At 40.1% G+C, this 22,564-nt stretch overlaps 1 protein-coding gene and 1 long non-coding RNA gene across 17 annotated transcripts in view; one reads left to right on the forward strand and one right to left on the reverse strand.

Annotated features, from left to right (window-relative positions):
- The window catches only part of LOC129483098 (leucine zipper transcription factor-like protein 1), a 204,365-nt gene that overhangs the window by 132,444 nt on the left and 49,357 nt on the right, over positions 1-22,564 (forward strand). For 8 of the 16 annotated variants that reach the window (XR_010113929.1, XR_010113940.1, XR_010113938.1 and 5 more), the window contains 3 exons: positions 17,725-17,849; positions 19,970-20,164; positions 21,462-21,522. Coding sequence is in view for 10 of the 16 variants with exons in the window: in XM_063610782.1 (XP_063466852.1) it covers positions 17,725-17,849; positions 19,970-20,164; positions 21,462-21,522 (381 nt within the window). In the remaining 6 variants the exon portion in view is untranslated. Of the gene's footprint in view, positions 1-5,555; positions 5,645-13,559; positions 13,755-17,724; positions 17,850-19,969; positions 20,165-21,461; positions 21,523-22,564 lie in introns of those variants that run through there. The other 8 variants (XR_010113942.1, XR_010113944.1, XM_055280105.2 and 5 more) reach the window with 7 other exon arrangements.
- Positions 10,928-13,414, reverse strand: LOC129483162 (uncharacterized). The gene is made up of 3 exons (XR_008657920.2): positions 13,305-13,414; positions 13,161-13,218; positions 10,928-11,004 (listed from the first exon to the last, which is right to left on the reverse strand). It is a non-coding gene; the product is annotated as an uncharacterized lncRNA (long non-coding RNA).

The raw sequence follows: 22,564 nt of genomic DNA on the forward strand, positions 1-22,564 counted from the left end.
GAAGCATATGAGCCTGGCCTAATTATTTTGGCAAAATCTAAATTAATAAGAGATTAATTTCAGGCAAAGAAAAAGTTTGCCTTCCAAAGGGAACCTCACAATCTTATTAAGAGAAAAGCAGATTTTTCACATATGCTGGTGTTACTACTTTCACCACCTACCAAAAAAATAAAAAAGCATTTATAAGATAAATGTCCATCCACCATCTGAATTACCTTAGGATTCCAAAGTCCTTTCCTTTTCACTGCTGTTCTTCCCAACTAACACACACACATACACACACATTCTTGCACATGCCTATGTGCACATATACCCCTATATAGACTCATGGGCACACACTCTTCTCATGGCATAATTTCTCGAAAAAAAAAGTTCTTGCAGGTATACATTTTATTTTATTTTTACTTATTTATTTATTTATTTATTTATTTGTGTGAGACAGTGTCTGGCTCTGTCGCCCAGGATGGAGTGCAGTGGCGCAATCTTGGCTCACTGCAAACTCCACCTTCTGGGCTCAAACCATCCTCCCACCTCAGCCTCCCAAGAAGTATACATTTTAAAATCTACATTAAATTTTTCTTTTTCTCTCCCTTAAAATTACAATGGCTGATCATCATACTGTGATCATTAAAGACTATTAGAGTTGCATTCTATGATTAATATATAATTAATGCCATTCTATTTCAAATTTTCCAAATTCTTATTTTTCAAAAATGAAGTGAATTTTATTTCAATTCCGTACATTATTAAGAATGCTATATATGGGCAGATCACTTGAGGTCAGGAGTTCAGGACCAGCCTGGCCAACATGGTGAAACCCTGTCTCTACTAAAAATATAAAAATTAGCTGGGTGTGGTGGTGGAAGCCTGTAATCCCAGCTACTTGGGAGGCTGAGGCATGAGAATTGCTTTAACTTGGGAGGCAGAGGTTGCAGTGAGCCAAGATCATGCCACTGCACGCCAGCCTGGGCGACAGAGTGAGACTCTGCCAAAAAAAAAAAAAAAAAAAAAGCCATGTAATGTTCTCTGTGAAAGATCCACTTTCATTCATTAATTAATTTGAAAATGAGAAAACTACTTCATTGGTGTTTTTTGTTGGTGAAAGTACCAGCATAGGCCACATTCAGTGGCTCACATCTGTAATCACAGCATTTTGGGAGGCCAAGGTGGGAGGATCAATTGAGCCCAGAAGTTTGAAACCAGCGTGGGCAAAAAAGCGAGACACTGTCTCTACAACAACAACAACAACATAGTCAGGCACCATGGCTCATGCCTATAGTCCCAGCTACTTGGGAGGGTGTGGCAGGAGCATCACTTGAGGCCAGGAGTTAGAGGCTGCAGGGAGCTGTTATCTCACCACTGCACTCAAGCCTGGGAGGGTCAGATGTCCTTCTGGTAGATATGAATGGAGTAGAATATTTAGACCAGACTTTTAAGTTCATTATTACATGAAAATTATCTCTGCATAGCAAATTTTTAAAAACAGGAAGAGATTAGTTCCCATTTCTGCCTCACATGTCGTGTATCATCAAAGAGCACCATCCAGGAGAATAGAAATACTGCCTTTTCTTTTAGATTCTACTGTCAGCCATTTTTACTTTTACCTGTGAAATAATTTTTACAAGTAGCAACACCTCCAGCTATGTCCCTATTTCTTGGAGAGCTTCCTAGAGGCCAGAGTTCACAGTTTGTGCATTAATCACAAGGTGAGTAAATAAAATCAACTTCCTGTGAAAACCACAATTTAAAACTTTAAGTTAACAAACACCAATTTCTGTGGCAAACATCTCAACAAATATTTGTATCCTCAAGGTTCAAGTCAACAATTCTTAGAATTATATTTTTAATATGACATTATAGGAAAACTCTTTGCGCTTTTTAATAAAGACAGACTCAACTTTTTGGCAATGAGATACAAGTTCAGATTTAACAAAATTCTCTATCTTTCTCTTTTGGATCTAAACAAAGGCACTTTCAAAACAGTTGTGTCTATAGCTTCTTATTTTCTCAAGATTTCCATTTTTAAAGCATTGAGGTTGCTCAATTTTCATTCTGTAGTTTATAGAGCATATGAGTACAGTTTACAAAATACAGCATGTGATTTTAACTTTAACAAATGATAAAAAATATATTAGGGATATAATAAATTATTTCCATGACACTAGGTAAAAACGTAAGTATGTATTATTCAGCTCAGTACCTGTCACTTTGACTGTTTCTGTGTCACCATACTTACCCCAGCATTCCTGTACACTAGTCCTCCAGATCTTCCCTTGACCTTGGAGGTCATATTGAAGGGTTAATTCCCATTCTGGCTACAGTATTTACAAGTATAAGCCCTGTGGAATTTTTCAGAGTAAGGAAGAACAACACAAAATAACCTTGTGAAGCATGAGATGCTTTTTCTTGATAATACACCCTGACAGGTGTTAAAAAGAACCAAGTATGGTAATATTTATTTTTAATCTACTACTCATATACTTATTTACTGTTCTCAGAAATGGATATAGACAGTATTTTTCTTCTTGAAAATTGAATGTGTAAAGGAGTGAGATCCTGGAAAGACTTTTTAAAAATTATGGTAAATTGATTTAATCCATTTCTTAAGAAAAGCACAAAATTAGCAGACATTAAAACCAGCATTTCCTTTATAAAATGATCATTATGATTAACCAATTTGAAAAACCACAAAACACTTTTTTTCCTTACATAGCAGAAATGAAAACCAAAAACAAACTATGGACTTGGGGTGATAATGACTTGTCAATGTAGTTCGTCAATTGTAACACATGTACCACTCTGGTGGGGGATGCTGATAATAAGGAGTGGGAGGCATATGTGGAGACAGAAGGTTTATGAGAAATCTCTGTACCTTCCTCTCAATTTTGTTTTGGACCCAAAACTTCTCCAAAGGATAAGATCTACTTTAAAAAATTGTCTTTTGGTCTATTTGTCCAACGACATCTTTAGTGGGTTTTAAAAAATATTTACTTTAAATATTTAAAATTGAGTTTTAGTCTATTAGGCAATTTTGTCAATGTGATTAACTCCTAGGTTGGTATAACAGTCCGAAAAGTCAGGTGTGAGGAAAACATCCCTTTTATTTTTATTTTTAAATTTAATTTAATTCGAAGTCCTGGGACGTGCAGGTTTTTTACACAAGTAAACGTGTGCCATGGTGGTTTGCTGCACTTATCAACCCATCACCTAGGTATTACGCCTCACATGAATTAGCTATTTATCCTGATGCTCTCCCTGCCCCCCAACCACCGACAGGCCCCAGTGTGTGTTGTTCCCCTCTGTGTCCACATGTTCTCATTGTTCAGTTCCCACTTATAAGTGAGAACATGCAGTGTTTGGTTTTCTGTTTCTGTGTTAGTTTGCTGAGGATAACAGCTTCCAGCTCCATCCATATCCCTGCAAAGGACATTAACTTGTTCCTTTTTATGGCTGCGTAGTATTCCACGGTGTATATGTGCCACACTTTCTTCATCCAGTCTATTATTGATGAGCATTTAAGTTGAGTCTGTGTATTTGCTATTGTGAATAGTGCTACAATGAACATACACATGCATGTATCTTTATCATAGAATGATTTCTATTCCATTGGGTATATACCCTGTAGTGGGATTGCTGGGTCAAATGGTATTTCTCATTCTAGGTCTTTGAGAAATTGCCACACTGTCTTCCACAATGATTGAACTAATTTACACTCCAACCAAAGTGTAAAAGTGTTTCTATTTCTCCACAGCCTTGCCAGCATCTGTTGTTTCTTCACTTTTTAATAATCACCATTCTGACTGGCATGAGATGGTATCTCACTGTGGTTTTGATTTGCATTTCTCTAACGATCAGAGATGTTGAGCTTTTTTTCATGTTTGTTGGCTGCATAAATGTCTTCTTTTGAGACATGTCTGTTCATGTCTTTTTCCCACTTTTTAATGTTTTTTTCTTGTAAATGTATTTAAGTTCCTTGTAGATTTTGGATATTAGACCTTTGTTAGATGGATAGATTGAAAACATTTTCTCCCATTTTGTAGGTTGTCTGTTCACTCTGATGATAGTTTCTTTTGTTGTGCAGAAGCTCTTTAATTATGTCCCATTTGTCAATTTTTGCTTTTGTTGTGGTTGCTTTTGACGTTTTCGTCATGAAATCTTTGCCTGTGCTTAGGTCCTGAATGGTATTGCCTAGATTTTCTGCTAGAGTTTTTATAGTTTTGGGTTTTACATTTAAGTCTTTAATCCATCTTGAGTTAATTTTTGTATAAAGTGTAAGAAAGGGGTTCAGTTTCAATTTTCTGCATATGGCTAGCCAGTTTTCTCAGCACATTTATTAAATATGGAATCCTTTCTCCATTGCTTGTTTTTATCAGGTTTGTTAAAGATCAGATGGTTGTATATGTGCAGTCTTATTTCTGAGATTTCTATTCTGTTCCATTGGTTGATGTGTCCGGTTTTGTACCAGTACCATGCTATTTTGGTTACTGTAGCCTTGTAGTATAGTTTGAAAGCCTCTAGCTTTGTTCTTTTTGCCTGGGATTGCCTTGACTATATGGGCTCCTTTTTGGTTCTATGGGAATTTAAAATTTTTTTTTCTAATTCTGCGAAGCATGTCAATCGTAGTTTAATGGGAATAGCATTGAATCTATAAATTACTTTGGACAGTATGGCCATTTTCACAGTATTGATTCTTCCTATCCATAAGCATGGAATATTTTTTCATTTGTTTGTGTCTTCTCTGATTTCCATGAGCAGTGGTTTGTAGTTCTCCTTGAAAAGGTCCTTCACTTCCCTTGTTTTCTGTATTCGTAGGTATTTTATTCTCTTTGTAGCAATTGTGAATGGGAATTCATTCATGATTTGGCTGTCTATTTTTGGTGTATATGAATGTTTGTGATTTTTGCACATTGATTTTGTATCCTGAGACTTTGCTGAAGTTGCTTATCAGCTTAAGAAGCCTTTGGGATGAGACTGTGGGGTTTTCTAGATATAGGATCATGTCATGTGCAAACAGAGACAGTTTGACTTCCTCTGTTCCTATTTGAATATCCTTCTCTTGCCTGATTGCCCTGTCCAGGACTTCCAATACTATGTTGAATAAGGGTGGTGAGAGAGGGCATACTTGTTTTGTGCCAGTTTTCAAGGGGAACAGTTTCAGCTTTTGCCCATTCAGTATGATACTGGCTGTGGATTTGTCATGAATGGCTGTTATTATTTTGAGGTATGTTCCATCAATACCTAGTTTATTGAGAGTTTTTAACATTAAGGGATGTTGAAATTTATTGAAGGCCTTTTCTGCCTCTATTGACATAATCACGTGGGTTTTGTCTTTAGTTCTGTTTATGTGATGGATTACATTTATTGATTTGCATATGTTGAACCAGCCTTGTATCATGGGGATGAAGCCGACTTGACTGTGGTGGATAAGCTTTTCGATGTGCTACTGGATTTGGTTTGCCAGTATTTTATTGAGGATTTTTGCATTGCTGTTCATCATACCCCTTTGATTTTTTTAAGACACAACTTAATTTTTAACTTGAACTCTCATTTTCTAGGGAAGGCAGAGAAAAACCATCAATTTGTACCCTACCCACCCTTTGGTGACTTTTCCAAGAAGCTAGGCTAAGTTCCAGGAGAAAGCTCTGTAAGTTGACAAGTGCATCTGACATATTAGAATTATGTTTTGGTGGTGGTTGTTACTGCTTTTTTATTATTATTCCAGATTAGATGAATGGGATAAGGAGAGTAGCTCTTAGCATAAAGAAGGGAATGGTGATGATTTTGAGTTATTTCAGATGTAATCCTAGGATGCGCTGGAAGCAGCAGGAGAGAGGAGAACTCATAAGCAACTCTGAATCATCTCATTGGCAGATAGTGATAAAATGGTTGGTGGTAGACTGAGACCAAGACACACTGATGGATTATGAGTTCTCTTTAGATGTGTTGAATGTAAATAGTTTTTGAGAATCCCACTTGGAGAATACCTGTAAGCTCCTGCAAATATAAATTGGGAATGCAAATGAGAAGTGTGGTTGGAAATGCAGATTTTTTTTTTTTTTTGAGATGGAGTTTCACTCTTGTTGCCCAGGCTAGAGTGCAATGGCACCATCTCGGCTCACCGCAACCTCCGCCTCCTGGGTTCAAGTGATTCTCCTGCCTCAGCCTCCTGAATAGCTGTGATTACAGGCGTGCGCCACCACACCTGGCTAATTTTGTATTTTTAGTAGAGACGGGATTCCTCCTTGTTGGTCAGGCTGGTCTCGAACTCCCGACCTCAGGTGATCCGCCTGCCTTGGCCTCCCAACATGCTGGGATTACAGGCGTGAACCACCACACCCGGCCGGAGATGCAGATTTGATGGTCATCCTCAGATGCAACAGATGAAAGCCTGGGAATGAATGGAATTACACAGCCAAGGGGGATACATGGTAAGACGAAGTAGCTGAGGAGAATTTTCAAGGGATACCAATTTTCAGGGGTGTGCAGCAGAGGAGCCAAACATGGACAGCAAGAAACCACACAAAGGAGAGGACAGAATAGCAAAAGCCCAGGAAACTGTAAAGGAGGAGGTGTCCATAGTGTAAAATGGTGCAGACCTGAGACAAGGCATTCAATTTGGCAGCCATCAGCTCATTTGATGGCTTTTGAGAAGTCTGTTCCAGTAGGGAGGAGGAGAAGAAAGCCAAAATGCAGAGTGAATGACAGGTGAAGTGCAAGAAGTCAACAGAGGCCACTCTCTGGAGGAGTTTAGCAATAAAGAGGAGGAAGAAGTTAGGGCAGCTGATTATGGAAAAGGTGTGGACAAAGAAAGGGTTGGTTAGGCATTGTTTATGGATTATCATTTTTTATGGTTTGTCATTGTTTTGCTTCTTTTTTAATGTGGAGGAGACTTGAGAATGACTTTAAACTGAGGAAGGATCAAAGAAAAGGGAAGAAAATGAAGATATAGAAGCCAAAAAGGAAAATCTTAAGGGATAATTGATGGAGCTTTGTCCTAGCAGAGGTAGAAGGGCTTAGATGAGAATGGGATCTAGTTAACCCTGGACAAGAGTTCTTACGAATCAGTAGAGCAAGAAGAGAAGAAAATACATGGGTGTCCTAGAGGAAAAGATGAGAGCTTAGAATCTCTTTGTAGCCCCATGACACTTACTACACATTAATAATTTTGCTCTCTATATCTGTGAAAAGAGTAAATAGTAAACCATGAATGATAATCATTGCTCTCAAAGTAAGTCACACCAAAATTTCTATGCACCTTGCCTCAAAAAAAGATGTTTCCCCTAGTGTAGCAAGAAAGTGAGCCTAATGTTCATAATATTCCTACATGATATACCTTTGTGTCCCTCAAAAAATATATGGTGACTTTCTGTTTAATTTTGCTATTAAATATCTGAATGGGACCTGCCCAGTGCATCTAATTCAAATCAAAGAAATTTTGACAGGACCTTACCAAAGCCAAGCATGCCTGCTCAAAGAAAGCTCATGAAAAGGGTTATGAAACAATTAATCAACCACAAGTAAAGCCCTTCCATCTGTTCCACCTACCCCACCTTCAGTGTGAAAGGCCTGGGTCTCTTCAGCCATCTGGAGAAAAAAAGAAGAAAAAGCCAAAAACAGTGGGCTGCAACCAAAATGAAAATATCTAAATGTTGGTAACAGTGTTTGAAGAGGAAAGGGCATGTTCCTTTGAGTGGTTTCCAATCTAGGTCTCATGGCCTGAAATGTCTGCCTAACTTCTGATTTAAAGAGAACAGAAATGAATACTGGCTCTTAGAAAGAAGGTGCCTTGATTGGGGTGAGCACATAAAACAATGGAAAAAGTGACAAAAGCTGCTTTTGTCTTACCTTTTGTTTTCTCTTTTCATCATTAAACTGTAAAAGTAATGCCTGTCTGCTTAAGAAGTAAATTCAAGTTACAGACATATATGAAGTATGGATCAACCACCTCCCATCCCTACTGCCACTCTAGCACCTCTTCCCACATTTTGATGTGAGGAATTTATTGCTTTACCTTTCCAAATTTCCATGTATGTGTGTTTATAAAAATGGGATCTTACTATTCTCTTTGACTTTTTTTCTTTTCACTATATATTATGGAAATTTTTCCATGTCCGTGCACATGAATTCTTCCTTGTTCTTTTGACAGCTACAGAAAACTACTCTTTTATTGCTCCATAATTTATTTAGTAATTTCCCCATAAGAGGATTTAAACTATCTCAAGACTTTTTACCACAGAAAAAGCTGCTGTAAACATCTCTGTACATACAGCTTTGTGGTCTTGTTGTTTCTTAAATACATTCTTAGAAGTGAAGGCAAATTGCTGGCTTAAAGGGTGTGTACATTTTCAGTTTTGATGACAATTTCCAGACTGTCCTCCAAAAAATGTCATACTAGTTTAATCCTCCTACCAACAGTTTTAAGAGTGCCTTTTTCCTCATGCCCCAGACACTACTGAGTGTTAATACTCTTTAAATATTTCCTTGCTTATAGACAAAGGGACTTTCTTTGAGCAGAAGGTTAGCGATATTAGGGGAACTTCCCTTCTAGAAAAGTAGCAGGAGAATTATATGTTAAGATTTAAGAGAAGGGAGGGAGATGAACGTGTCAGGACTAGGAAAGCTTTAGGAGACAGCCATTTGGGTGGAGTGAAGCAGGAGCTGACCCACAATGTCCAGGCATCTAAAAAGCCCAGAGAAAATTGGGAGAAAAATGTCAAAAAGTTTTTATGAAGTCAATACAGTTAGTTATGTGACTTTTCTAGTTTGGGAACAAGAACAAAAACAAAAAATGAGAGACAGGGTCACCCAGGCTGCAGTGCAGTGGTGCGATCATGGCTCACTGCAGCCTTCACTTCCTAGGGTCAAGCCATCCTCCCGTCTCAGCCTCCCAAAGTGTTGGGATTACAGGTGTGAGCCACCACACCTGGCTGGGAAAAATTTAAGGTTGGAATCCATCAGTATGTTAAAATTGAGTTGTCTGGTGGGAAATAGAAACTTCTCGTGGTTAAATGATTGCACGAAGGCTTGACTTGAGACCAAAGAGAAATGAGTCAAAGAGGACTGATGGGCCAGAAGAAAATAGAAGTTTCAAAGATCACAGCTGGCCGGGAGCGGTGGCTCACTCTTGTAATCCCAGCACTTTGGGAGGCTAAGGTGGGCGGATCACGAGGTCAGGAGTTTGAGACCAACCTGGCCAACACAGTGAAACCCTGTCTCTACAAAAAGTACAAAACTGAGCTGGGCATGGTGGCAGGTGCCTGTAATCCCAGCTACTCAGGAGACTGATGCAGGAGAATCACTTGAACCCAGGAGGCGGAGGTTGCAGTGAGCCGAGATCGTGCCACTGCACTCCAGCCTGGGTGACAAAACTAGACTCCATCCCAAAAAAAAAAAAAAAATCACAGCTAAATCACAATCAAGTTAGAGGCAAGGTTTAAGGGGAGTGAGAGAGTTAGAGCAATGATCAGAGAGTTGGTGATGATTAGCGAGAAGCATTTCGGAGTTCAAAATTTCAGGAAGGCGTGGAACAGCTGCTGGCTCTGATGGGGTGTGGGGAGCAGACAGGTCCTGAAGTGAATTGGAGCTGAAGGTTTCTGAAGAACAGCAGATAGAGTCATGACAAAGGGGTGCTATGTGGGTCATCCATCAGGGATGGCAAGATAGGGTGGAGCCATTCTGCAGGTCACCTGCAGAAATCCCAAGGCTTGACTGAGTATGCTTGAATGAGTGAATGATCTGGATGCTGAAGGGTTGATGGAGAAGAGGGAGCAGCAGAGCAAGAAACAGCTTCATTGAGGGAGGGCTGGTTGAGAGTCTGGCTTCATTCAAGGGTCAGGAGGTGACTTTGAAGGATGCACAGACTACCAGCCACCCACAGGTACAGATGTTGGGAGGGGGAGGGTGGAGAGAAGGGAAGCTTCCTCTTTGGTGAGGAGTATTCGAGGAAAAAGCTGATGATCTCAGGACATCAAGAAATATATTGCGAATCCCACAAGGCATTCACTGGAAGCTGGAGAGGAAAAGTGTTGATTAGGATTTCTATCAGGCAATTTGGAGACACTGAAATGATTGAATGTGGATCAAGGGAATTAGGAATCAGGGCATCCGAGAATGGATAAAAGGAAGGAATGGTCCACATGGAGCTTCCCAGTGAAGGTGTACTGGTGCCTCTCCATGGTGGTGCTGCTGGGAGGAGGTGTGAGTATGAGATGATTGAGTCCCTCCATTCTGCAGGGACTGGGGAGACTGTGTATCTGGCTGGTAGCTTCTGCATACTCATGCATGTCTTTCCATCGACTCACTACATGACCTTGTAAAAGTTACCTACATTCACTTAGCCTCCATTCTCTCTTCACAAGTAAGAGTAATCATAGTATGCATTTCATGAGACTGAGGATTAAACATAGCAAGTTAGACATGAAACGTGTTATTGGAACACAGTAAATATGCAATCAATTAAAATATAATTACATTGCAGAAGGTTTTAAAATATATATCTATTTTGAAGGGGAATGTTTTCACAATATTGTAAATTCTAAGTAACAAATACAATGGGCACATGGAAAAATCTCTCAACACACAAATAGAACCTTCTTATGTGGATACAACAGCGATCCTAGTAAAAACAACTATCTCCATGGTTTTGATGGCTTCTCTTACACAAAATCAAGTATAGAAATTCATACATTAAATCTCTTAAAATGCAAAATTTTTCTGTCTTATACATGCAGATATTTAAGTTCATGTTGTCTTCTGGTTTATATTCAGTCTCACTATTTTAAAGTAAAACCAAATTATATCACATAAGAACAACTGGGAACCATTTATCTTCAATTCTATACATGAAAAGTATCAGTTCTGTGTATGTTAGCTGTTCAAAGTTTTCTCCACAGTCCTATTTGTGGATGATTTAATGAAGACATTCTTACCACGTTTCTTCTACCCCTGTACTTGGGTTAGTTTTGCACGCTGACCGGGTGGAAGTCAGATAAATTCCCTCCATTCCTAGAAAGACATTCTCCAATTAGCTTAACACTAGTCCCTTAGATTGGTGTCTTAGCTTCAATGGTAGCAATAGATCAGATATGTAACTTTTCTTTATATCACCCTGGGTTTTAGTGTGTTCAGTTGTTTTTTTCCTTGTCCAGGTCATTTGTTTTCTACTTAATATTTTTAGCAAAGCAGTGACATCTTGGCAATATTGACTTCTTTTTTTTTTTTTTTTTTTTTTGAGACAGAGTCTCGCTCTGTCACCCAGGCTGGAGTGCAGTGGCGCGATCTCGGCTCACTGCAAGCTCCGCCTCCCGGGTTCACGCCATTCTCCTGCCTCAGCCTCTCCGAGTAGCTGGGACTACAGGCGCCCGCCACCACGCCCGGCTAATTTTTTGTATTTTTAGTAGAGATGGGGTTTCACCGTGGTCTCGATCTCCTGACCTCGTGATCCGCCCGCCTCGGCCTCCCAAAGTGCTGGGATTACAAGCGTGAGCCACCGTGCCCGGCCAGGCAATATTGACTTCTAAAAGTAGAAGCTCACCTAACATTTAATCTCTTGGGGTTTGTAAGGAGTGCACATGCTGGGCTGTTTCAGGTATTGGTGCCCGTGTTTGCTATGTTTCCTCTGTATTTTCTGCATTGCTTTTCCCAGGCTAACATTTGCTAATCCCTGAAGATTCAATTCAGGGATTTTCCTCAAAGCTTTCCCTGAAACCCTACATTGAGCTAGGTGCCCCTTGCCTGGCTTCCTAAAAGGTGACCACATTATGTTGACATGACATGATCCTCTAATGGGTCTGTCTGTCCTGCTGGATGGTTAGCATCCTTGAGAGCAGGGACCTTGCTTCATCTTTGTTCTCCCAACAATCAATAGGCACTTTAGACACAGGGCCGACGGCCTGTAAAAATATTTGAAATCAGAAATACACAGTTGCACCTGAACAACATGGGTCTGAACTGTGTAGGTCTACTTATACATGGATATTTTTCAATTAATATATTGAAAAAATTTTTGGAGATTTTTGACTATTTGAAAAAACTCACGAAAATATCAAAAAATTAGGATTTTAATTAATGCATAAAATATATGTACAGGCTGATCTATTTTACAATTCAGTACCCTAAAAACACACACTCCTTTCATTCCCTTGAATTGATAACACTTTGCAATCACAGGATTTGGCCTGCGAGAAAATAAACGAGCTTTTCAGCAGTGCGAGCTGATGAACAACTTTGTTTACCGATCAGTCATAAAAGTTTTTATAAACTTCATCTCGCACCCACAACACTTTGTAAAGTGACCCTCTCACTAGGTGAACACAACGAATGTCTACAGAGGAAAGAACCAAGTATTATGAGGATTAACTACTGGAATGGAATGTGTCTATTAATAGCTCATAGTAGGCACTAAATAATGGCAACCATTGTTACCAAATTCAACAACACTCACTAAACAGAAATGGGGAGATAGGATGGTAAAGGGGAAGTTTAACTGAGCTTGAAGGGGTTAATATGCAGGGTTGAGAGAATCTGCCCTTAGGAATCTTGCAAGAAGACAGGGATCCTGCCCAAATGCCATTGCAGTGCTAAGGGTAGGGAGCCTAGCCAAAGCTGAAGTTGGGCATACCCATGCCACTGCCTCCAGGCCATCCTTCCACATGTTAGAGTGCTCCAGGTGACACACAGGAGAACCTTGTTTACTGTTCTTGACCCAAGGCTTGAGATCCTTCTGTGGGCAAATGCCTGCATATCACCTCTGTATCATCTGAGTGAAGGACTCTGAGTCCCTGCTATTTGCAATAATTGATCTCATCCTACCCTTGTCCTTCCAAGCCAGCGTTTCTAAGAGTGGTCCTGATCTGTGATCACTCCCGGAACATCGGTTAAAAAGTGCAGATCCCAAGGACCCAAGCTAGACTTGTGAATCAGAATTTCCGGAGATGAGGCCTGGGAATTTGTTCAACAAGCTTCCATAGTGGTTCCAGGCATATGAAACCTTTTGAAATTCACTGCTCTTGGAGAAAACCCATGCTTTTTGCATTTTTTTTTAAATGGGAAAAGGTTGCTAGAGACTTTTAACTGGAAATATAAGAGAAGATAATAACAACAACAGTAATAATAACGGGCAGAGTCGTGGGGAGGGGTCGTTTGAAGCTCTATTTGAGAACCTGCAGGCGTTGGTGTTGTTGGCCTGTCTCAGCCACCCTGCTGCTCAGGTAGGAACTCCTGAAAAAAAAAAAAAAAAAATGTCCAGGCCGTGCCCTATGAGACCATTGAAAGGTCTGGGATGTCCATTGCATCCTTGGGGTCACCTAGGCCACAGGAAGTTCTGGACAAGAACTTCCCAACAATCCATAAGTGGCCGCCCCGAGGCGCCAAGCGCATTGGCGGCCACAGGCAACTCCAGGCAGCCCAGTGTTCCCATTAACTTCTGCAACTGCAGTCAGCTCCCAAAAGTGAACGTAGCACAAAAAGGTGGGACTTCCGGCCCTGGAAGCCAATGCGCATGTGGCAGTCAACTGGTTACGCAATACTTCCCGTCGCGTGATCCTGAGGACCAATGAAAATGCATAATTGCAGTCCACGTGCCTCGGTTTCCGTTAGCAACCAGAGGCTTCTAAACAACCTACCCTCCTTCCCCATCTTCTGTGGTTTAACTACCCTCGGCGATCCCAGGCTTGGCGGGGCACCGCCTGACCTCTCCAGTTCCTTTAGGCTGCCTCCTGCCGCCTGCCGCCTCCCGCCTGCCGCCTCCCGCCATGGTGAGTAGCCGGCCCTCAGGCGCCGCACCGCGCACAGGAGGGAGCGCGGCCGGAGCTGGAGACACTGAGCGGGTGGGCCCGGAATGATTACGTGGCCTCGTTGGGTCTGGCCGCTCCTCAGCCTCCCTGAGAAAGGGAGGCTGCGCCGGGCGCCAGAGGTTCGGTTAACCGCAGCCCAAGCCCTTATGGGGGTAATCCGGGGTGAAGCCTTTTCCCAGCAGCCCAGCTCCGCCGCGTCACTTCGTTTCTCTCGCCTGCCTGGGGGGGCCGGAGCCAAGGCACGACTCTAAGGTGGCAGGTGAAGAGAGCTATAGGAAACTGCTGCCGGCCTAAGGTGCAGGGCAGGGTTCTCACTGTATTTCAAGAAGCTCCAAGTTTACGCACACACACGCATTAACACATATGCAGGGTTCTCACTCAATTTCAAGAAGCTCCAAGTTTACACACACACACATACACACACACACACACACACACACGTTAACCAGAGGAGCAGGGAGAACGAATCCAGCTTTCTGTGTGATTGAAATCCAACTCTTTGATGTGGATGTAACTTTAAGAATCCCAGCACTCCATTTTACAGCTGAGGAATTTGGGTGACATTTCCTTTGTTTTGGCTTGCTCAAAAACGACCATTAATCCCTCCAGCGAGTATAGCATGCCATCTTAAATACCAGGCATACTTAGAATAGTGCACAGCACTGAAGGGTTCAGGAAAACGGATGAAACCAGGGTTGAGAGCACCACCTGAAATGGCTACTGAAATACCTCAGCAACCACATTTTCTATTTAGTCCACACTGTGTTCCAAGCGCTGTCTGGGAGCTGAGAAGACACCTGTGAACTAAACAGATTGCTCCCTCCCCTTCTTGAGTTTAGAGCCTCTCCACTCATTCTCTTGATTTCCCTAAAATATCAGGAGAATACGTTGAAAACAAATCACAAAAAAATTGATATTTGTTCCTGTTCTATCTTCTGTCATCCCTTTCCATCAATTAACAACTGAGGCTTTGGAATGAGGCTCAGGTTCTTCATTAGTAAATTGCAGATAATAACTACACAAGACTGTTAATATGATAAGTAAGATAATGCATATAAAATAAATAGTGCAGTACCTGTGAAAATATTAAGCATCAGTATCTGATAGGTATTATTAAACTGTGCTCATTTTTATCATTACAGTTTCCTCCTTGTACTTCTCTTAAATTGTATATGGATTTGTGGGCATGGTTAAGAACAGGGAACCATTTCTGGTACCTTACCCGCTTCTCTTATATCCCCTTCCCCCTAAACACACATACACAATTTATGGTACAATCTCAAGATACTAGCTTGGCAATGCTCTGGCAGGATTTCTTGCTATATGTTTTCAGCTCTTTTTATTATTATTTTAACAGAATATTTCTACAACAAAATTCAAACAAATTCTGACTTCCCCACTTGGATACCTCCCATTGTTTCTAACCATTTTAGGACTGATCATCATATCCACCTCTCATTTAGCAGATAGTAAAACTAATGTCATTGGGGTTAAGTGACTTGGTAACAGACTGTTACCAAGGTAGATAGTTGCATAGCTAGACCTAAACCTGGTTTCTAATCCAGTGCTTTGTCTATTATACCACACGTCTACCTATTCCATTTCCTCTCTAATGATTTGACATAGATACATATAGTATATGTGTGGAAGTAAAGGTTTGTGAATAGCTGTTTCCTAGGCTGATGCTATTTTTCCTTTTGAACTCAGTTGTCTACTTTTACCCCCTTTCTTCATTCCAATCCATTTTAAAGGAACTTTTCTGTCATTTACCCTTCTCAGTTTGAGTAATTTTTCCTTCTTGGTCCTAGAAGAGTCTTAACTTTCCTTGAAAGGAGGGAAAGGAATGAACAGATAGGAATTGGCTACCTGCTGGCACAAGGCACTATGCTAGGTGTTGTGCATTATAAGAAATGATTCATTCCCTCATAGAGTTTACAATCTACTTGGAGGAGCAAAACCTCAAAAAAAAAAAATCAATAATACAAGGTAGTAATCAGCCTGTGACGGTACCAAAGAAGTAGCAGAGATTATATATGCTAGCTTTTGGAGGAAGGCATACCTATAGAGTTACTGAGGGCATATTGGGAGATGGCACAGAGTAGGTGAAACAGGTTAGGCCGTGAAGGGTGGGTAGGAATTCAGTGATGTGGTGGAGTATGTGTATACTGGCTGGTGAGAGCCAGTTGTATGCATTTCTTCTCACCTCTTCATTCAGTGACATTATATTGGTGGCTTGAAATCAGCCATGATGGAAGTATTTATGCCATGGAAATCAGCAATGCTACAAATCAGGCCCCCCTACCTAGAAAACCTGCTGTTAAATATTTACCATCACACCACTGGGTAGGATTCAGATTCTCAAATAGGAATGGAGAGATACTTTAGGATCAGAGTAACATGAGTGAAAGTCAAGGCAGGAAATTTTAAGTCATGTTTCAGGACTGATGAGCAGACTAGTGTGGCTAAAGTAGAGTGTTCATTTAGTAGAACCTGGGAAACAGGGTAAGAGAAAGAGTTTGGGAGGTTTTGAGGAGTAAAGAGTGTAAATGTAATACTATAGACAATGAATAATGATTAAGAATCTAGGCCGGGTGCGGTGGCTCAAGCCTGTAATCCCAGCACTTTGGGAGGCTGAGGTGGGCGGATCATGAGGTCAGGAGATGGAGACCATCCTGGCTGACACGGTGAAACCCCGTCTCTACTAAAACTACAAGGAATGAGCCGGGCGTGGTGGTGGGCACCTGTGGTCCCAGCTACTCAGGAGGCTGAGGCAGGAGAATGGCATGAACCCGGGAGGCGGAGCTTGCAGTGAGCAGAGATCACGCCACTGCACTCCAGCCTGGGTGACAGAGTGAGACTCCATCTCTAAAAAAAAAAAAAAAAAAAGAATCTGTATTTATGCTTTGTTTTTAGCAAATTGTGACATTGTTTTGTGATATTTCTAAATTGTAGGATATTCTTGCCCATACTGATGTGTGACTATCAGAGATAATATTGTCTCTGATGTAGGTAGTCAATTATTTTTAGTGTGTAATAGAAATCTGTCTTGTCAGTCACAACTCAGGTGCATATGTGACTGTAACCTGTTGTACTTGACTGCCTTATAGATTTCCCTTTCACTTCCCTTCAACTCTTGCTATCTCCATTCTATCCTCCAGACCTTAAAGACTTATGCCACCTAAACTGCTTTGTAAAGCTCGTCAGCAGCTTAATTACAAATCCAACTAACATGGCTGATGCCTTGCTCTTAGCTGACTGCTGACCTGCTCTATTATTTGGGTGCTAGCCCTACCTCCGTCGGCTTGCCTCTTAAGTATCTGTCAAGCTGTCATCTGGTTTAAAGTACAGACCAATTAGTGGTTCTTTCCAAATCAAATGTACTTGTTAGAGCTGTATTTAATGGAGTAAGGGTTAAGCTGCCATAACAGAGTTGCTGTTTTTTGCTGTAAGGTTAAGTGGCTTGAAGAATAGAGAAGTTTATTTCTCTCTCACTTAACAGTCATCTCACTGCTCATCTCAGTTCAGTGAGAGGGTCAGTGCCTCTCCATGAGGTAGAGACATGGGTCCCTTTCATCTTGCGGCTCCCCCAGCCTCTAGGGCATTGATGTTGTCTGCATGATTCAGTCAAGTCACCACCTCTTCCAGGTTTCAGAGAAACAGGGAGGGGCAGAGGTACACTCCATATCTTAAGACCAGGTCTTTGGAACTGGACCACAACATTCATTGCTGAGAAGTAGTCAGCAGTGACTTGATGGCAAGGAGGGCAAGGAAGTGTCATCTAGCTGGGCAGCCATGCAGCCAGGAAGAAGGAAAGAATAGAATTCGATGGAGATCTAGCAGTCTCAACCACAGGATATCTTACGCATTTTCATTGTTGGCTCTTTGATCAGATCTTCAAGACTAACAATTAAATTACCTCTTTCTTTTTCAGGCAGAGTTGGGCCTAAATGAGCACCATCAAAATGAAGTTATTAATTATATGCGTTTTGCTCGTTCAAAGAGAGGCTTGAGACTCAAAACTGTAGATTCCTGCTTCCAAGACCTCAAGGAGAGCAGGTATCAGAGGAGGACTCTAAGCAAACCAAATAGGAACATGGATTCTTTCTGGTAGCCAGTATGGGGGTGCCATAGCAGAGACCAGATAATTTCTGGGATTCATCATGACCAATTATTTGCTAAGGGCAGCTACACTAAGCCTCATGGATATAGGAAACAAAAGAAGTTGTATTGTGGTGGAAGCAATGAATCTATTGTCAGAAATGCATGTGATAATTGTAGGATGGCAGAGTTTCAGAAGGGTAATCAGGAAGTTGCCAAGGGTTTGTGGATTAATGATTGGCTTGTATTAAAGATTCCAGAACTTTAATTACTTGAGTTATTAATTAAATGGTTAGAGCTATAAGACATGGAAATTAGTGAGAAAACACTTCTGTGTTTCATACTGAATAATTAGTAGAAAGGAAAACAGCAGGAAATCATAATGCTGACTAGTACCAAAATTGTTAGTTGATTTCTAGCATGAGATGATAATAGATGGACCATAGCTGATTTGTAGCAAGAGATGAGTGTCAAGTCAGACATAAGTGAAAAAGACCTCCACGTGAGCTCCAGCTGCCATAAAACCATGAATGTCTCAGTATTAGAGGCCATCAGCCTTAGACCATTCAGTCCATTAAACTCATCTGGTAATCTGGTTTCCTAACCCCCAGCAGATGAAAGCAACAATTTAATTGGCAAGAACATATGTTCTATTAAAGAATATAGAAAGATTATTAATATTTTAATAAGGATTTATATTAAAAAATTTGGTTTTTTAAGAATGACTAAATTCTGCTGGCTAGATGAAACATTAAAGAATTATAAAACAAATACTATTAACTTGAGTTTAACTATGATTATGCTTTAGTGTAACTGGGTCTTGCTTGATGATGTCTTTTTGGAAGTAAGGAAGAAAATAAAGCTGAGGTTGGGGCAGTTGCTTTTCATCTGCTGAGAGTCTGAGGGAGAAGGGACTTTGGAGGGTAGAGGTAGGGAGAGGAGAGGACTGTGTTACTGTGATATTGTCATTGAAACTAGAAGGCACACACAGAAGCTTTTTCAAGGATTCAGCTGTTGGGCATGAATCCTTTGCCCAGCATCATTGCTGAAGATGATTGTGGGGTTTAGTTACCACCAATGTGACTGTAGGCAAGTCACCTCCACTCTTCAAACCTGTGTTCCCATCTGTAAAGTTAGGAGATTGTAGAAGATGGCACCAAAGTTCTCTTCCAAACCAAGCATTGAGTAGTTTTGGTTTTTTTGTTGTTTTTTTGAGACGGAGTCTCGCTTTGTCACCCAGGCTGGAGTGCAGTGGCATGATGTCGGCTCACTGCAACCTCCACCTTCTGGTTTCAAGCGATTCTCCTGCCTCAGCCTCCCAAGTAGCTAAGATTACAGGCATGTGCCACCACACCCAGGTATTTTTTGTATTTTTAGTAGAGAAGAGTTTTTGCTGTGTTGGCCACATTGGTCTTGAACTCCTGACCTCAAGTGATCCACCTGCCTCTGCCTCCCAAAGTGCTGGGATTACAGGCATGAGCTACCATGCCTGGCCCTGAGAGTAGATTTCTAATGCTGTTGTTGATGATGATATTCATTTTTGTGGAGTGTTCAGTGGAACTTTAAGATAAGCTAGTTTATTATTATTATACTTTTGGGTCTCAAGAATGCAAAGAGAAGCAATATATAATTACCATTTATTTCCCATAGATGTTTACTAACCTGTGAATAGTTCATACGATTATTAAAATGTTAGAGAAATATTAGAAAGAAATGAGACTATGCCTTCCAGGTGACTTTTGAAACTATTAAATGTAATAAGACTGATTTCAGTGGAGTTTGAAATAAGACATGTAATACTAAAAAAGAAAAAAGTAGATGATGGTTTGGGGAATGTGTTTGAGCATTTACTTGTATTAAAGGATGTGCACAATTTAATCATTTGAATAGATGTCAAAAATTAATTGAGTTTAAATTATTTTCAATGTTTATTAATAAAGAAGATAGTTCCCAGAGAGATTTTCACTGTAATCTTTGAATTTCGTAGATTACATGAATGTGGGTTTCTTAATTTTGTTGTATTTTGTAGATTTTTCTTGTTGTTTATCCATAAGTTTTGGATCATGGTTGTTTTTCAGGCTGGTGGAGGAGACCTTCACCATAGATGAAGTCTCTGAAGTCCTCAATGGATTACAAGCTGTGGTTCATAGCGAGGTGGAATCTGAGCTCATCAACACTGCCTATACCAATGTGTTACTTCTGCGACAGCTGTTTGCACAAGCTGAGAAGTGGTATCTTAAGCTACAGACAGACATCTCTGAACTTGAAAACCGGTAATAAAATTTGAACTTGCAACTGTGACAATAATGGCCCAAGCATAATCTTAAAAGTTAGTGAACATCTTTGGCTGCATATTTTCTTGGGGCTAGTGTGTGGGGAAATTTGGGTAGGGTAGCAGCAAAGCATTGAGTCACTGAGTGATCTCTTGGGTATCACTAAGCACCCTTTTAAAAGTTCTTTGTTTCTACTGTTCCTAGGTATTACAAAGGCCATCGAGATTTATGAAATTGCTTTTCAGGCTATCATTAATTATTTCTTACAGCATTTTTGCTAGCTTGGTCAGTATTACCATCAGTCTTTATAGATTGGTCAACTAAGAAATAAAGATTATGAGACAGTTGAAAAGTCAATTCAAATATAATAAATACCATCAATTCAATCCAGTAGCATTGGAAGTTTTCTAAATAATTGAATTTAAAAGTATACATTTATTAACTTTAAAATAGGAAATATAAAATACAAAAAAAGCTTATAATATGGACATCTAAGAGCTCAAATTCAAAAAATATGGTAAAATTGGTAAAGTTGAAACTCGTTTTAAGAAAAGGCATGCTGGAAATCAGGAAGAACTGACCACCAAGCCCCGTGAACTGCTCTAAGCACAGTCACAGCACATCAGTTCACATGCAGAGTGTTGAACAACGCTGAGGACAACCTATGAGCTGGGGAGGAAAATCATTGAACTTCTGCCACTGTCAGTAGGTGACTGGTGAGAAAACTCTGAGAAGGTGACACTTTAAGAAGCTTAGAAGCTGACTGCCGTTAATGCTCTAAGCTTGTGTATAGTCACTTCTCATTGGCCTTTGCAAATCTTCAGATGGCACACCCCCACTATCTGTCTTTCCTAGGAATTTGTGGTACTCTTTTTCAGTAGATACTATGGACTATTTTCATTTTTCTAAGGCCAGTTTATTAAGAATCTGTTTTGAACACCTACTAGCTAACAATACATATTATGTAATAAAACAATCTCCTCATAGCACCTCAAGAATACAGAGTTGACTATAATTTTTCCTCATATTTGTATTAACATTGTAGTTTATTTCTAGCAGTAGATATTGCATACCTAGTAGATGCAAAATGCCAGGTGCTGTGGATGATTACATTTGAGTCCATGTGGTTTAGGTTCTCAACCATTTGCAACTAACATTTTTGATATGGTGAAGTTTGGTCCACCTTGCTCTGTTCTCTCTGGCATGTAATGGGTTGGTACCAGTGATTTTACTCTTCTTCTGTGTGATATAAATCTATTTTAAATGAATAATTTTTATCTTTGCTTTCTTCTTCAAGAGATTTATTAGAACAAGTTGCAGAATTTGAAAAAGCAGAGATTACATCTTCAAACAAAAAGGTAACTTTTTGGTCATTCTAAATCCATATCTTAATAGCCAGTATTTAAAATCCTCAAGTCACTCAAAGAATTCAGAGATCAAAACTGAAAACTCTTAAGGAAAAGCATTCAATTCACGAGTAAAATTCAGAAATTGTCTATCATATTTTAAGGCAAAAGAAAAAATGTTTTGGAAGTAACTATGAAAAACTGCTTTTGTCTGTGATGGCTTACACATACACATGATCCCTAAATTCAGTCTCAATCCCACTCATAAATACTTTACTCAGAAGAGGCAGAGCACAGGCTCTAGGGTCAGCCACACCTGGGTATATACATCCTGGCTCTGTCACTTCCTGGCTGTGTTACCTTGAGCAGGTTATCTGAGGTAGCTGAGCTTCATTTTACTCATCTGACAAATGGAGGCAATACTAGTAGTTATCTACTTCTTTTTCTAATCATTCTCATTAATTGGAGTGACCACTTACCATTCCACTTCACAGGCACACCGTAAGTACTCCATTGTTGGATAAATACTGCTGAGATGAATCTATGTACATACACATGCAAAACACTTTCCAGTTATTCCTTTGGGTCATATTTCTGACTAAGAAATTTCTGGATCAGAGGGCATGAATTATTTTATCTTTAATATATATTACTAAACTACTGTATTATTTGTGCCAAGTTATTGTTTATCTGTAGTACACTTGCCTAGATATTCATCAATATTATTGTTTTTCACAGAGTCTAAGGTTCATGTAGAAATCACTGTTTCAGCTCCCACAGGCTAAAATTCTAGTTCCTAGATGCTAGGCTCTATATCAGATCTGGCTTTGAGCTCCTTCCTTCCCTCCTTTCTTCCCCCATTTTCCTTCTATCTATATTTTTTTAAAAGACATAGGGAAGATAGGTTTTATTTTTATCTCTAACATGTATTGGGCACTGTAGGACAGGCATATCCTAAGCACTGGGAGTAACAAAGGATGAAACCAACAGAAATCTCCATACCTGTGGAACTGACATCCCAGTGGGTATGTTTATATATAGTATCTTCCATTTG

Source organism: Symphalangus syndactylus, chromosome 1, assembly GCF_028878055.3.
Source record: "Symphalangus syndactylus isolate Jambi chromosome 1, NHGRI_mSymSyn1-v2.1_pri, whole genome shotgun sequence".
Lineage (NCBI taxonomy): Eukaryota > Metazoa > Chordata > Mammalia > Primates > Hylobatidae > Symphalangus > Symphalangus syndactylus.